This window comes from Mytilus californianus, unplaced genomic scaffold (assembly GCF_021869535.1).
Source record: "Mytilus californianus isolate M0D057914Y unplaced genomic scaffold, xbMytCali1.0.p SCAF_4, whole genome shotgun sequence".
In the NCBI taxonomy this organism is placed as follows: domain Eukaryota; kingdom Metazoa; phylum Mollusca; class Bivalvia; order Mytilida; family Mytilidae; genus Mytilus; species Mytilus californianus.
In genome coordinates this window covers 33,493,958-33,510,051 of record NW_026262690.1, presented here as the reverse complement: position 1 = coordinate 33,510,051, position 16,094 = coordinate 33,493,958, and the positions used below count along the sequence as shown (strand labels likewise).

At 33.2% G+C, this 16,094-nt stretch overlaps 1 protein-coding gene across 3 annotated transcripts in view; it reads right to left on the bottom strand.

Annotated features, from left to right (window-relative positions):
- The window catches only part of LOC127737940 (golgin-45-like), a 35,178-nt gene that overhangs the window by 9,855 nt on the left and 9,229 nt on the right, over window positions 1–16,094 (bottom strand). For 2 of the 3 annotated variants that reach the window (XM_052248904.1, XM_052248903.1), the window contains exons 2-5: window positions 14,498–14,995; window positions 13,864–13,940; window positions 11,092–11,214; window positions 1,352–1,480 (exon numbers count right to left, since the gene is read on the bottom strand). In XM_052248904.1, the coding sequence (XP_052104864.1) occupies window positions 1,352–1,480; window positions 11,092–11,214; window positions 13,864–13,940; window positions 14,498–14,992 (824 nt within the window). In that variant the 5' untranslated portion in view covers window positions 14,993–14,995. Of the gene's footprint in view, window positions 1–1,351; window positions 1,481–11,091; window positions 11,215–13,863; window positions 13,941–14,497; window positions 14,996–15,476; window positions 15,557–16,094 lie in introns of those variants that run through there. The other variant, XM_052248905.1, reaches the window with a different exon arrangement.

Here is a 16,094-nt window from a genome sequence, read left to right as displayed (position 1 = left end):
ACCGACATTGAACAAACTAATGCTAATAAATTACTACCTCATCAACTGTTTCCCCCAATCATAGAATTGCCGTAAACGCGTTATTGAATTCATTCAGGACATACATGTATTAGCGCTAAAAGACGTGAGACGTTCTGGCGTTAAATAGTGGACACGTTTCGGCGAATAACAATTATTGGACACGTTTTGGGGTTATGAAATCGGACACGTTTGGGGAATATTGAATATTACGGACACGTTTGGGGAGAATAGACACGTTTGGGGGAATCGGACACGTTTGGGGGGAAGGACACGTTTGGGAGTGTTACATATATATTTTTTTTTAGGGTGGGGGGAGGTCTTTTATATACTTATAGCTTGAAAAAGAACTAAAATATATTTATTTTTCTGTGGAAACAATTTAATCTTGGCATTTTACCGCATTTATTCTGCACTGTTCATGATTGTGCTGCATGAAATCTATTCAGTAAAGTGGCCAATATAAGAGTGGAAGTATGCATACATTTTTATCACCAGATTAAGTACTGGGAGTAAATCATTTTCTTTTCATGAATCCAGTGATACCTGTCATAGTAAAATGACCAAGACAACTAGTAAGTCATTGGTAAGTGGCTATTATTAACTATTTTCACTAGTATTTAAGGGTCATTTAAGGTATTGAACTTCCTGTAGTCCATGAAGATTGTCAAAACTCTGTGTAAATTTTGTATTGGAGGCATGACAATGATATAAAGACTAGAGTATAATAGTAAAACCAGGTCATAAACTAAAATCTCAGGTTATTTAATGATCCAGTGAAAAATTACAAATTCACAGATGAGTGGGCAGAATTTGTATGGGGCCATATACTTGGTGTCTCTTTTGAATTTATTCACAGAAGGACAGATTTGTGGCAAATTCACAACATATTATGTAGAATTAAGGACTGCAGGGATTCTGATTAACCATTTTTGTTCATTTGTGTTGTTTGATTGATGTTTACCCCATATCTCAAGACTCCTTTTGTACATTGATAGCAAAACATTACAACACATTCATAAAGAGATACAGTGATGGAATCTGTTTCTCTGATAATTTTTTTTATGAAATGAAGACAAACTTATCTCTCTTTTGCAGTGATCTGCAAAAATATTGAAGATTGTGTTTTTCTGTTTGACTTCATCAGACATGGTCACTTTTTTTCATGACATCACAACAGCCAAAACAAAGGTAAAAAGCAAGAAAATTTACATCATAATTGAATTTTGACCAATGAAGAACTGAGATCTTTTGAAACACACTTTGAATATTAGAAAATGTTAAACTGTATGGGGAAAGAATAACCATTCTTTTTAAATCAAACAATATTTACCTATTACATTCTACCATGTTTGTTCTCAATTCATGTCTCTCGTCTAATAACTGTTGCAGTGCATTCTGGGATTCCTGATACTGCATAGCAAAAAATGATTTTGCACTAGCTAATTCATCATTCATTACTCTGAAAAATGAAAACAATGTTATATGATAATTTTGATTTATTGAACAATAAAATGCTTCTCTGAGTGCAGCCTGATACGACCGCAGAGGTCGCACCCTGAACAGTTGGGGCAAATTTGGACACAATATTCAAGCTTGATACTGTCTGAATTTGGGTTGTGATCAATTTTTTGACATAATATAGGTTTCTGACACAAAATAAATGTGGTCAAAGATCTTATAAATCCATTGCGCAATACTGTGCAACTGAAGATTTCATCTTGAAACTTTTCAAAAATTCGAAATTTTAAAAATTTTGAAATAAAAATATGAATCCCTTAAAAAAATTGGGAAAAAAATCCCCCCCCAACTTTTTGAAACCCCCCTTGGAGCAATAACCCCAAAATTCAATCCAAGCCTTTCCTTTGTAGTATGGAAACTTGTAGTACAATTTCAGAGAGATCCATACACTTACACACAAGTTATTGTCTGGAAACTAGAAAAATGCTTGTTTTTGGCCCCAAATTCCTACCTGTTTGAGGCAATTAACCCCAAACTCAATCCCAGCCTTCCCTTTGTTATATGGAACCTTGTAGTACAATTTCAGAGAGATCCATACACTTACACACAAGTTATTGTCTGGACACAAGAATAAACTGTTATCACAGAGATATGTCTCGCTTTTTGGTTATTTCGATAATGCAAATGTTGAAATTAAAATAGCAACACTTTTACATGTAAGTTTTGCAAATATTCAAAGTCAATGAATCATGACTGAAGGTACATGGCCAAACAATCTCCATGGAAATGATATGTGCCAATGCTAATACAACTGCATACCAAATACCATTGACTTATCATAAGTATAGTTCCCTTTAAACAAACCTAAACACAAACTAATACATGTAAACTAAGCAAAAATTTAAAAGTCAATAGACCATAACTGAGGGGGCGGGGTCAAATAATACAACTGAATACCAAATATCTTTAACTTACCACTAGTGGTTCACCATAAACTAGACCTAATCACAAACTAATACATTGTTGACGCCGCTGCCAACGCCGCCGGAAACAGCATACCTATGTCTCGCTTTTTGACTCCGTCAAGCGAGACAAAATGCTTGTTTTTGGCCCCTTTTGGCCCTTAATTCCTAAACTGTTGGCCCCATAACCCCTAAAATGAATCCCAACCTTCTACTTGTGGTATTAAACATTGTGGTACAATTTCAGAGCAATCGAAATACTTATACACAAGTTATTATCCTGAAACTAGAAAAATGCTTGTTTTGGGCCCGTTATGGGCCCCTAATTCTTAAACAGTTGGGACCATCATCCCCAAAATCAATCCCAACCTTTCTTTTGTGGTATTGAACCTTCTTAATAATTTATAGAGATCCATTCACTTAAACTAAAGTTATTGTCCGGAAACCAATGTGTCTTCTGACGCAGATGCCGCAGAGGACGACATCATACCATTATACGATCCCAAAAATTTAATCCTAATTCTAAAACTATAGCAAAACCAGAGTGCACACGCTGAAATGTCTCACCTTCTTTACTGACCATTGATTTTATGTTTAAGTCTTAAAGATAAAGATTTTACTACAAGTATCAAATAAACTTGACATTTTTAAAGACTCATGACAATGAGGTCAAGGTCAGATAAATCTTGTTAGACTGACATAAACACCTTACAATTTTTCATACACCAATTATGGCTGACCTATTGCTTATGGTAATTGAAAAACAGACCAAAACACAATAAAATGCTTCGCTGGGGCGCAGCTTGATACGACCGCAGAGGTCGAACCCTGAACAGTTGGGGCAAATATGGACACAACATTCAAGCTTGATACAGCTCTGAATTTGGATTGTTATTAAATATTTGACACAGCATAGGTTTCTGACACAGAAAGAATGTGGTCTAAGAACTTGAATTTTTTTAATTTACCTATTATGGTCCAATGTCCAAAATCAAAATACATGGTTAGATTCAGCAATTCAAAGAACCCCATATATTCAATTTTTGTTAAAATCAAACAAAGTTTAATTTTGGACCCCAACTTGGACAAACTTGAAAACTGGGCCCATAATCAAAAATCTAAACACATGTTTAGATTCAGCATATCAAAGAACCCCAAGAATTCAATTTTTGCTAAAATCTAAATAAGTTTAATTTTGGACCCTTTGGACCTTAATGTAGACCAATTTAAAAAACAGGACTTAAAATTAAAAATCTAAATACACTGTTAGATTTGGAATATCAAAGAACCCCAATAATTCAATGTTTGATGAAATCAAACAAAGTTTAATTTTGGACCCTTTTGACCTCAATATGAACCAATTTGATAGCGGGGCCCACAAATAAAAAATCTAAATTCATGGTTAGATTCAGCAAATCAAAGAACCCCATATATTCAATTTTTGTTGAAATCAAAAAAAGTTTAATTTTGGACCCCAACTTGGACCAACTTGAAAACTGGGCCCATAATCAAAAATCTAAACACATGTTTAGATTCAGCATATCAAAGAACCCCAAGAATTCAATTTTTGTTAAAATCAAACTAAGTTTAATTTTGGACCCTTTGGACCTCAATGAAGACCAATTTGATAAACGGGACCCAAATTAAAAATCTAAAAACACGGTTAGATTTTGCATATCAAAGAACCCCAATAATTCAATTTTTGATGAAATCAAACAAAGTTTAATTTTGGACCCTTTTGACCTCAATATGAACCAATTTGAAAGCGGGGCCTACAAATAGAAAATCTAAATACATGGTTAGATTCAGCATATCAAAGAACCTCATATATTCAATTTTTGTTGAAATCAAACAAAGTTTAATTTTGGACCCCAATTTGGACCAACTTGAAAACTGGGCCCATAATCAAAAATCTAAATACATGTTTAGATTCAGCATATCAAAGAACCCCATATATTCAATTTTTGTTGAAATCAAACAAAGTTTAAATACTGGACCCTATCTTGGACCAACTTGAAAACTGGGCCCATAATCAAAAATCTAAACACATGTTTAGATTCAGCATATCAAAGAACCCCAAGAATTCAATTTTTGTTAAAATCAAACTAAGTTTAATTTTGGACCCTTTGGACCTTAATGTAGACCAATTTGAAAACTGGACCCAAAATTAAAAATCTAAATACACTGTTAGATTCGGCATAACAAATAAATAAATGTGATCAAAGATTCTACAAATCTAATGCGCCATACTGTGCAATTAAAGACTTCTTGAAATTTTTCAATATTTGAAATTTGAAAAAAAAATAATTTTTGAAGAATAATTCTTTTTAATTTCTGAAATCTGAAATGAGAAAAAATTGACCCCCCACAATTTCTTTTTATCCCCCCCCCCTTTTTTTCCCCAAAAAAATTCTTTCCCTCAAGATATGGTCATAATCTCAATTCAAATTTCCAATGGAGTTGGCAACCATAATTACCCATTTAAATTTACCATAGTGCTAACTTAATCTATTTTCTAATAGAATTAAAAATATAGTGTCAAATCTTTCATATGGATTTTTTTGTAAAAAAAAAAAATGCACCATTTGCAGATATTTTTACTGGTCTTCCTTTATAAATATGCATTTCTTTAAACATAATTTAAAAGCAGTGTAAGGGAAGTAACCAAAACATTGTATTTGGATTACCTCCCTTACACTGTTTTAAATTATCTTTATTGTTCATTAACCATTACTTTATACATAATTTAAAAGCAGTGTAAGGGGGATAATTTCAATGATGTATTTGATTTATCTCCCTTACACTGCTTTAAATTATGTTTTGTACTAAAGTATTTGTCCATTAACCAGGACAACCCTGTTTTTCCCCCTTTTTTGCCCCTAATTCCTAAACGGTTTGAGCCATAACCCCCCAAATCAAATCCTAACCATCCCTTTGTGGTATGGAAACTTGTAGTATAATTTCAGAGAGATCCATACACCGTTCCACAGTTATTGTCTGGAAACTAGAAAATGCTTATTTTTGGCCCCTAATTCCTTAACTGTTGGTACCATAACCCCCAAAATCAATCCCAACCTTCCTTTTGTGGTATTTACCTTATGGTCAAATTTCAAAAAGATCCATTCACTTAAACTAAAGTTAGAGTGCGAAAACCAATGTGTCTTCGGACGACGACGCCAACGTCATACCAATATACGACCACAAAATTTTTTTGCGGTCGTATAAAAACTGAACATTGACCAATGAACCATGAAAATGAGGTCAAGGTCAGATGATACTTGCCAGACAGATATGGCTTTAAAATTATTCCATACACCAAATATAGCTGACCTATTGCTATTAGTATTTGAATAACAGACCAAAACACAAAACTTAACAATGACCAATAATCCATGAAAATGAGGTAAATGTCAGATGATACCGGCTAGACCGACATGTACCCTTTACAATCATTCCAAACACCAAATTTTGTTGACCTATTGCTTATAGTACTTGAAAAACAGACCAAAACACAAAGAGTTAACATTGACAATGAACCTCATGGTCAAGGTCAGATGAATCCTGACAGACTGACATGTACCCCTTACAATCATTCCATACACCACATACATGACATATAGTTGACCTACTGCTTATAGTATCTGAGAAAGGAACCTAATCACAGAACTTTAGCCTTGATCACTGATCCATGAAATGAGGTTGAGGTTAGGTGAACCCTATCTAACGGACATGTTGACGTCACAAAGAACCCATATACCAAATATAGTTATCTTATTACTCATAATTAGTGAAAAATTCATATGACAAAAAAATTATAATTTTTTTTCAAGCAGTCACTGAACCATGAAAATGAGGCATATGACAGACGGAAACTTGGTATCATAAGGTATCTGTATACAAAGTATGAAGCATCCAAGTCTTCTAACTTCTGAAAGATAAAGCTTTATACCTGTGTCGCTCACCTTGGTCTATGTGCATATTAAACAAAGGACACAGATGGATTCATGACAAAACTGTGTTTTGGTGATGGTGGTGTGTTTGTAGATCTTACTTTACTGAACATTCTTGCTGCTTACAATTATCTCTATCTATAATGAACTTGGCCAAGTAGTTACAGTGGAAAATATTTTGTAAAAATTAACAAAAATTTACAAAATTTATGAAAATTGTAAAAAATTGACTATAAAGGGCAATAACTCCTTAAGGGGTCAATCGACAATTTTGGTCATGTTGACTTATTTGTAGATCTTACTTTGTTGTACATTATTGCTGTTTACAGTTTATCTCTATCTATAATAATATTCAAGATAATAACCAAAAGCTGCAAAATTTTCTTAAAATTACCAATTCAGGGGCAGCAACCCAACAATGTGTTGCCTGATTGGTCTGAAAATTTCAGGGCAGATAGATCTTGACACAATGAACAATTTCATCCCGTCAAATTTGCTTTAAATGCTTTGGTTTCAGAGATATGAGCCAAAAACTGCATTTTACCCTATGTACTATTTTTTAGCCATGTCGGCCATCTTGGTTCGCGGGCGGGGTCATCGGACACATTTTTTAAACTAGATACCCTAATGATGATTGTGGACAAGTTTGGTTAAATTTGTCTTAGTAGTTTCAGAGGAGAAGATTTTTGTAAAAGATTACAAAAATTTACAAAAAATGGTTAAAAATTAACTATAAAGGGCAATAACTCCTTAAGGGGTCAACTGACCATTTTGGTCAAGTTGACTTATTTGTAGATCTTACTTTGCTGAACATTATTACTGTTACAGTTTATCTCTATCTATAATAATATTCAAGATAATAACCAAAAACGGCAAAATTTCCTTAAAATTACCAATTCAGGGGCAGCAACATAACAACAGGTTGTCCGATTCATCTGAAAATTTCAGGGCAGATAGATCTTGACCTGATAAACAATTTTACCTCATGTCAGATTTGCTCTAAATGCTTTGGTTTCAGAGATATAAGCCAAAATCTACATTTTACCCCTATGTTCTATTTTTAGCCATGGCGGCCATCTTGGTTGGTTGGCCGGGTCACCGGACAAATTTTTTAAACTAGATACCCTAATGATGATTGTGGACAAGTTTGGTTTAATTTGTCCCAGTAGTTTCAGAGGAGAAGATTTTTGTAAAAGTTAACGACGACGACGGACGCCAAGTGATGAGAAAAGCTTAATTGGCCCTTTGGGCCAGGTGAGCTAAAACTAGAGGCTCTAAAGAGCCTGTGTCGCTCACCTTGGTCAGTATGTGCATATTAAACAAAGGACACAGATGGATTCATGACAAAATTGTGTTTTGGTGATGGTGATGTGTTTGTAAATCTTACTTTACTGAACATTCTTGCTGCTTACAATTATCTCTATCTATAATGATCTTGGCCCAGTAGTTACAGTGGAAAATATTTTGTAAAAATTTACAAAAATTTATGAAAATTAAAAAAAATTGACTATAAAGGGCAATAACTCCTTAAGGGGTCAATCGACAATTTTGGTCATGTTGACTTATTTGTAGATCTTACTTTGCTGTACATTATTGCTGTTTACAGTTTATCTCTATCTATAATAATATTCAAGATAATAACCAAAAGCTGCAAAATTTTCCTAAAATTACCAATTCAGGGGCATCAACCCAACAACGTGTTGCCTGATTGGTCTGAAAATTTCAGGGCAGATAGATCTTGACCTGATAAACAATTTTACCTCATGTCAGATTTGCTCTAAATGCTTTGGTTTCAGAGATATAAGCCAAAATCTACATTTTACCCCTATGTTCTATTTTTAGCCATGGCGGCCATCTTGGTTGGTTGGCCGGGTCACCGGACAAATTTTTTAAACTAGATACCCTAATGATGATTGTGGACAAGTTTGGTTTAATTTGTCCCAGTAGTTTCAGAGGAGAAGATTTTTGTAAAAGTTAACGACGACGACGGACGCCAAGTGATGAGAAAAGCTTAATTGGCCCTTTGGGCCAGGTGAGCTAAAACTAGAGGCTCTAAAGAGCCTGTGTCGCTCACCTTGGTCAGTATGTGCATATTAAACAAAGGACACAGATGGATTCATGACAAAATTGTGTTTTGGTGATGGTGATGTGTTTGTAAATCTTACTTTACTGAACATTCTTGCTGCTTACAATTATCTCTATCTATAATGATCTTGGCCCAGTAGTTACAGTGGAAAATATTTTGTAAAAATTTACAAAAATTTATGAAAATTAAAAAAAATTGACTATAAAGGGCAATAACTCCTTAAGGGGTCAATCGACAATTTTGGTCATGTTGACTTATTTGTAGATCTTACTTTGCTGTACATTATTGCTGTTTACAGTTTATCTCTATCTATAATAATATTCAAGATAATAACCAAAAACGGCAAAATTTCCTTAAAATTACCAATTCAGGGGCAGCAACATAACAACAGGTTGTCCGATTCATCTGAAAATTTCAGGGCAGATAGATCTTGACCTGATAAACAATTTTACCTCATGTCAGATTTGCTCTAAATGCTTTGGTTTCAGAGATATAAGCCAAAATCTACATTTTACCCCTATGTTCTATTTTTAGCCATGGCGGCCATCTTGGTTGGTTGGCCGGGTCACCGGACAAATTTTTTAAACTAGATACCCTAATGATGATTGTGGACAAGTTTGGTTTAATTTGTCCCAGTAGTTTCAGAGGAGAAGATTTTTGTAAAAGTTAACGACGACGACGGACGCCAAGTGATGAGAAAAGCTTAATTGGCCCTTTGGGCCAGGTGAGCTAAAACTAGAGGCTCTAAAGAGCCTGTGTCGCTCACCTTGGTCAGTATGTGCATATTAAACAAAGGACACAGATGGATTCATGACAAAATTGTGTTTTGGTGATGGTGATGTGTTTGTAAATCTTACTTTACTGAACATTCTTGCTGCTTACAATTATCTCTATCTATAATGATCTTGGCCCAGTAGTTACAGTGGAAAATATTTTGTAAAAATTTACAAAAATTTATGAAAATTAAAAAAAATTGACTATAAAGGGCAATAACTCCTTAAGGGGTCAATCGACAATTTTGGTCATGTTGACTTATTTGTAGATCTTACTTTGCTGTACATTATTGCTGTTTACAGTTTATCTCTATCTATAATAATATTCAAGATAATAACCAAAAGCTGCAAAATTTTCCTAAAATTACCAATTCAGGGGCATCAACCCAACAACGTGTTGCCTGATTGGTCTGAAAATTTCAGGGCAGATAGATCTTGACCTAATGAACAATTTTATTCTGTCAGATTTGCTCTAAATGCTTTGGTTTCAGAGATATGAGCCAAAAACTGCATTTTACCCTATGAACTATTTTTTAGCCATGTCGGCCATCTTGGTTCGCGGGCGGGTCATCGGACACATTTTTTAAACTAGATACCCTAATGATGATTGTGGACAAGTTTGGTTAAATTTGTCTTAGTAGTTTCAGAGGAGAAGATTTTTGTAAAAGATTACAAAAATTTACGAAAAATGGTTAAAAATTGACTATAAAGGGCAATAACTCCTTAAGGGGTCAACTGACCATTTTGGTCATGTTGACTTATTTGTAGATCTTACTTTGCTGAACATTATTGCTGTTTACAGTTTATCTCTTTCTATAATAATATTCAAGACAATAACCAAAAACGGCAAAATTTCCTTAAAATTACCAATTCAGGGGCAGCAACCCAACAACGGGTTTTCAGATTCATCGGAAAATTTCAGGGCAGATAGATCTTGACCTGATAAACAATTTTACCTCATGTCAGATTTGCTCTAAATGCTTTGGTTTCAGAGATATAAGCCAAAATCTACATTTTACCCCTATGTTCTATTTTTAGCCATGGCGGCCATCTTGGTTAGTTGGCTGGGTCACCGGACACATTTTTTAAACTAGATACCCAAGTTTGGTCAAATTTGGCCCAGTAGTTTCAGAGGAGAAGATTTTTGTAAAAGTTTACGGACGACGGACGCAGGACGACGGACGACGGACGCCAAGTGATGAGAAAAGCTCACTTGGCCCTTTGGGCCAGGTGAGCTAAAAAGGAAACAGTTGTATCAAAAACATGCTTTGTAAATACATTCAACAATACTACAATAAATAAGGCTCCCAAGTCTGGACTGATATGATATACACAATAAAAACATAAACTGATACAATCTTTCTTACAAAGTATACAGAGCTTTTTTCCCCTGCAAATTGTTTTACCCCTTTCCTTTTATAGACATTTGGAATAAACAAATTGAACATTAGATGCACAATGCCATTAGATACTACAGATTCTCTGAAAGGTTCTCTGAAGTTAAGCAGCTGGTTTAACAGGATTAGTTGACACAAATGATGGAAAGGCAAACGCACAGAAAAATGTACAATAGAAATAACAATCAAAACAAATGAAATAATGAGTTATAAATACTTTCCTCTGTCAGAATGGTTTAGAGTTTTACATATGATACAGTCACCTATCTACTGCTATACCACGTTGACCTTTAGATATCTTTTTTGTCTTTATTGAATGCTGGCTTGTTGCCGTTTTGACTTCTACCACACTTCTGTTATTGTCCTGCTTTTAAGCCAAATAGTTTAAATTTTCATTACCCACTGACCATATTTGATATTTTTAACCTTTTTCTTTATTCTCACCTGCTTGCTAAATATTTACTCCTCCACATATCAGCCTGTATTGAAATTGCATCTAGGTTTTCGTAATCCTCTGATCTCTTTTTTGTAGTGAATCCCAACTCCTGGGTTAATTCAGCTCTATCTCTAGATTACAAATACAATGTATAAAAAAAATCTTCATACAAGAAAACTGTTGATACAGATTTTAATATTTCCGTGTCATCTTTTATACCTTAAAATTAAAAAAAAAAAGTTATGCTTGGCAAAAAATAAGACTGCACACTTCAACAAGGTAAAATTAAACAAGTGTATCATAAAAGCCTGTCTTGGTACAAAAAGTCAATGTTGTCCTTGACCTTGTTATATGCTAGAAAAAACATTTGCTGGACCTTTAATACTTATTTTCAGTTCTTATCTAGTAGCCTTATCACCTATTTTAATTTTTTTTATTCCAGTCATTGTTTTGGCATAAAGAGTTTCCTAATTCCGTAAAATGGTTGAAATAAACTGGATTTTCAGTTGTTCTACTGTTATTTGATGAAAATATAGCTTATTACAAATTTTGGAATGCTACTGAAATTTACTCAGAACTAATTTTTAGTCCTGAACAGTAAAATCTCTTTTATGCAGGAGGCAAATCTTGTTATTCATCTCATTATATGCATCGGAACAGTTCTAAAACACAAAACTGTCGCACAGGAAAGCACAAACGGAAGAATTAAAGAAAATTCCCATGTTTTCCCAACATTTTCCCTCAACATATAAGCTATATTTGAGCAAGTCACTGTGTATGAAATCATTTTAGTTTTTTTTTAATGTCTCTGGTATAAAAATTTTTGTGTGAGGTAGATAAGCAAATAATAGTGATGCAAACAAAGCAATACCTGTTCCTGGTGTATTAATTTTTGTGAATATTGTGTCCCAGACGAGACATGAACTTGAGTGCCTAATAATATACATATTTTCATTGGGTTCTTATGTAATAATTATACAAGAGTGCACACGCTGAAATGTCTCGCCTTCTTTATTAATCATTGATATTATGTTGATAGTCCTAAATATAAAGCTTTATTACAACTGTCACATAAACTTAACATTAACCAAAAAACTAAACATTGACCAATGAACCATGAAAATGAGGTCAAGGTCAGATGAACCATGCTAGGCAGGCATGTACAGCTAACAATTCTTCCATACAACAAATATAGTTGACCTATTGCTTATAGTTTAAGAAAAACAGACCATAACACAAAAACTTAACACTGAGCAATGAACCGTGAAAATGAGGTCAAGGTAAAATAAAACCTGTGCGACCGACATATAGATCATAAAATATTTCCATATACCAAATATAGTTGACTTATTGCATATATAGTATTTGAAAAAAAGACCAAAACTCAAAAACTTAACTTTGACCACTGAACCATGAAAATGAGGTCAAGGTCAGATGAAACCTGCCAGCTAGACATGTACACCTTACAATCATTCCATACACCAAATATAGTAGACCTATTGCATACAGTATAAGAAAAATAGACCAAAACACAAAAACTTAACTATAACCACTGAACCATGAAATTAGGTCAAGGTCAGATGACACCTGCCAGTTGGACATGTACACCTGACAGTCCTTCCATAGACCGAATATACTAGACCTATTGCTTATAGTATCTGAGATATGGACTTGACCACCAAAACTTAACCTTGTTCACTGATCCATGAAATGAGGTCGAGGTCAAGTGAAAACTGTCTGACGGGCATGAGGACCTTGTAAGGAACGCACATACCAAATATAGTTATCCTATTTCTTATAATAAGAGAGAATTCAACATTACAAAAAATCTTAACTTTTTTTTCAAGTAGTCACTGAACCATGAAAATGAGGTCAAGGATATTGGACATGTGACTGACGGAAACTTCGTAACATGAGGCATCTATATCCAAAGAATGAAGCATCCAGGTCTTCCACCTTCTAAAATATAAAGCTTTTAAAAAGTTAGCTAACGCCGCCGCTGCCGCCAGATCACTATCCCTATGTCGAGCTTTCTGCGACAAAAGTCGCAGGCTCGACAAAAACCATGCAACTCAATAAATGATGGCCAACAGATATTGGGAAAATAGGAGCCGATGGATAATTTTTGACACAAAGAAACATTTCATAATATTACATTCTACCTAGATATCAAATTTTCTTGAAATCTAAGCACTCTGCATACTAAGAATGTTGGCAGCAATGCTGAAAATGATGACTGCCAAATAAATTTAGACACAATAAATCAACTCAAGGTATCCTTTTCTACAGATATCAAATCTCTTCAAAATCCAAGCACTTAGAATGTTTATGTATTTTGGCTATCTCGTAATATGTAAATGGAAGCATCTCAATTTTTTGGGATGATTTTTAGACATTGAGAATCAGTTTGGAATAGCATAAGATACATATATATGTTTAACAATTTTCATTGAAATCATTACAGAAAAAAAGATGTTTCTCCAAAAATATTGATGAAACTAAGTTTTTACAGCAAATGAAGCACAACTGTACAAAATTGTGTTCCATTCCTACTAATACATTTTGTGTTCAAAAATAATATCTAAAAATAATAGCGATTTTTAAAAAAATAAAATCAAAACTTATTTTCCAATTGTCACAAAAACTAGTATGAAGAGATTTTTTGACAGCAGGAATTGATGTGGAATAGCATAATACATCTATTTATCAATTTTCATTGAAATCTACAGATGTTTCTCTAAGATATTTTTTAACAAAAGCTAAGTTTTTTACTGCCTTACCTTGCAAGTCTTTCTACTCTGGAATGTAAATCATCACCTACTGAGGCTACTAATAGTTTCTTTAATTCAGAATTAACCTAGAAAAGAAAGAACAACTGAACTGGCTTAAATAGTTATACAAAAAGGTATTCTTCGAAAAAAATTATATTTTAAGCTCAATGTCAAATTAAGTTTTCCATTCCAGGTTGTGTTGCAACAATTTTTCCTCTTGTTTTATTTTCTTCTTTTTTATAAGGTATTATTACAGGAATTGAAATTAAAATAATAAATAAAACAAAATAAATACTATAGTTTTAATTTAAAAGAAGCTTTTACATTTGCATGACAAAATATATCAAGTTTGTGTAATGTAAACAGTATTCTCCAAAGGATCTTTGAGCATCCATATCCTACCAAACTTAATTTCTTTCAGCTTCAATCATTCAATAGAATAGATAATGTTCAAGCAGATGCTACAAGTTTTATCAACAAGAATTTGAAATTTCCTGAATTAACATGAATGCAAAAATTTTGCTAGAACTTAAAAGAGGCTATCATACATGAATACAAAGGTCCATAAAATATTCAAGTTGGAAATTTGTAATTCTTTATTCAAAACACCAGAAATAAATTTTAGCCTGAAATTTTTTTTTACCTTGACCTGAACATCCAGTTCACCTCTCAGCATAACAACCTCGGCTTTTAACCTTTTGACTTCTGCCTCACTACCAGGCCAGTCTAATGGTGAGGCATTTCTTAAGACCATTTCCAGTTTTGGTGCCTCACTTTGTGGTTTTAAATTGGATTGAAATTTTTCATCCTGGTCCAAATATGGTTCTACTTTACTGACAGGTTTTACAGTACCTATTGGTAAGGATGAAGTGTCATTTTTGTCACTTTTATCCCCATTATTTAATTCACTTTTAGAAGTTTCTGCTTTCTTTTTTCCTAAAGTAGATTGAAAACTGTATTTTGGCAGTGGATGTCGAACTAAAACAGTTCCTTTGGAAGATAAATTATCAGGTACTGTAGGTGGTCTTGGTAATTGCCTCCCTTTAGACTTCAGACTTGAACTTCCATCATGGGAGATTTGAATTTCACTTTTGCTAGATGTTAATATTTTAGCAGAGGATGGAATGCTTAGTGCCATAACCTGAAGAAAAAAATCACCCTTTTAAAAAAAATTTGCATTGAGTTTTCATTCAATAATACTACATTTTTAAATGTATACACATCTTAAATTTTCCAGTTCAATAAGGGCTATAAGCATGATAAGTCTGATTTCCATTCTTCCTAACAGACTAAAATATCCTTAACTTAACATATTCCATCAAGAATGGCTGTACCTTTACATATACATGTAGTTATCATAAGAAATGAATTCCTACTTAGAACAGCAATACAGGTACAGTTTATACAACATGAGAATACATTAAAATAGGTTAAAATTACAATAAATGACACATTAATGATGTTATTTTTAAAAAAAAAGTTTATATGATAGAACACGAAGAACAATATGCATTTACTCACAAAGGTCATTTAAACAAAATTAATAAAACAATTATAAAATAAAAATATGATAAATAAATGTGGATCACCATTCTGTTTTTTTATCATCAAATCATACTTACAATTACAAGAAAAATACTTAAAATGCCTACAGTAAGAAATGTCCCTTAAAGTCTTGTTTACCTGTTTTACCTGGACATAGTGATGTATAATACATAGACATTTATCATCATTTGATGACAATAAAGTTTACTTATGGTCTTGGTATGCCTCAATAAACATTGATTTGTCAACATTCTCAGATTACATGATCCATTATTCCTGTGTTATTTTATGACTATTTGTCTTATACATTCATGATTATAAGTCCTTTTTTGAAACTATAACCGAATAAAAAACAGAGTTGATAATCAGATTTAAAAAAAAAATCATAAACAGCTGACTTTCTCTTTTTTTATCAACTATGCATGTTTATCAATTTGTCACTTGTTCACCTGATATATGCATAAATCACCAGCAGACTACCAAAATGCAGAGTGCAATAAGGGCTGTATTTTGTGTATTTTTTTTGCTGAAAATTGAACTTTTGATTTTAGATTCTCGTTATATCATTTTAAAAATTGAGGTAATACAATATTGAACTAGTGTGTCGCCAACCTGGAAAAAATACAAAAATTTGAATTTCATGGGTAATGATTTCTATAAAAGAATTCTAATTTCTTCTTCTATGACCTATTTGT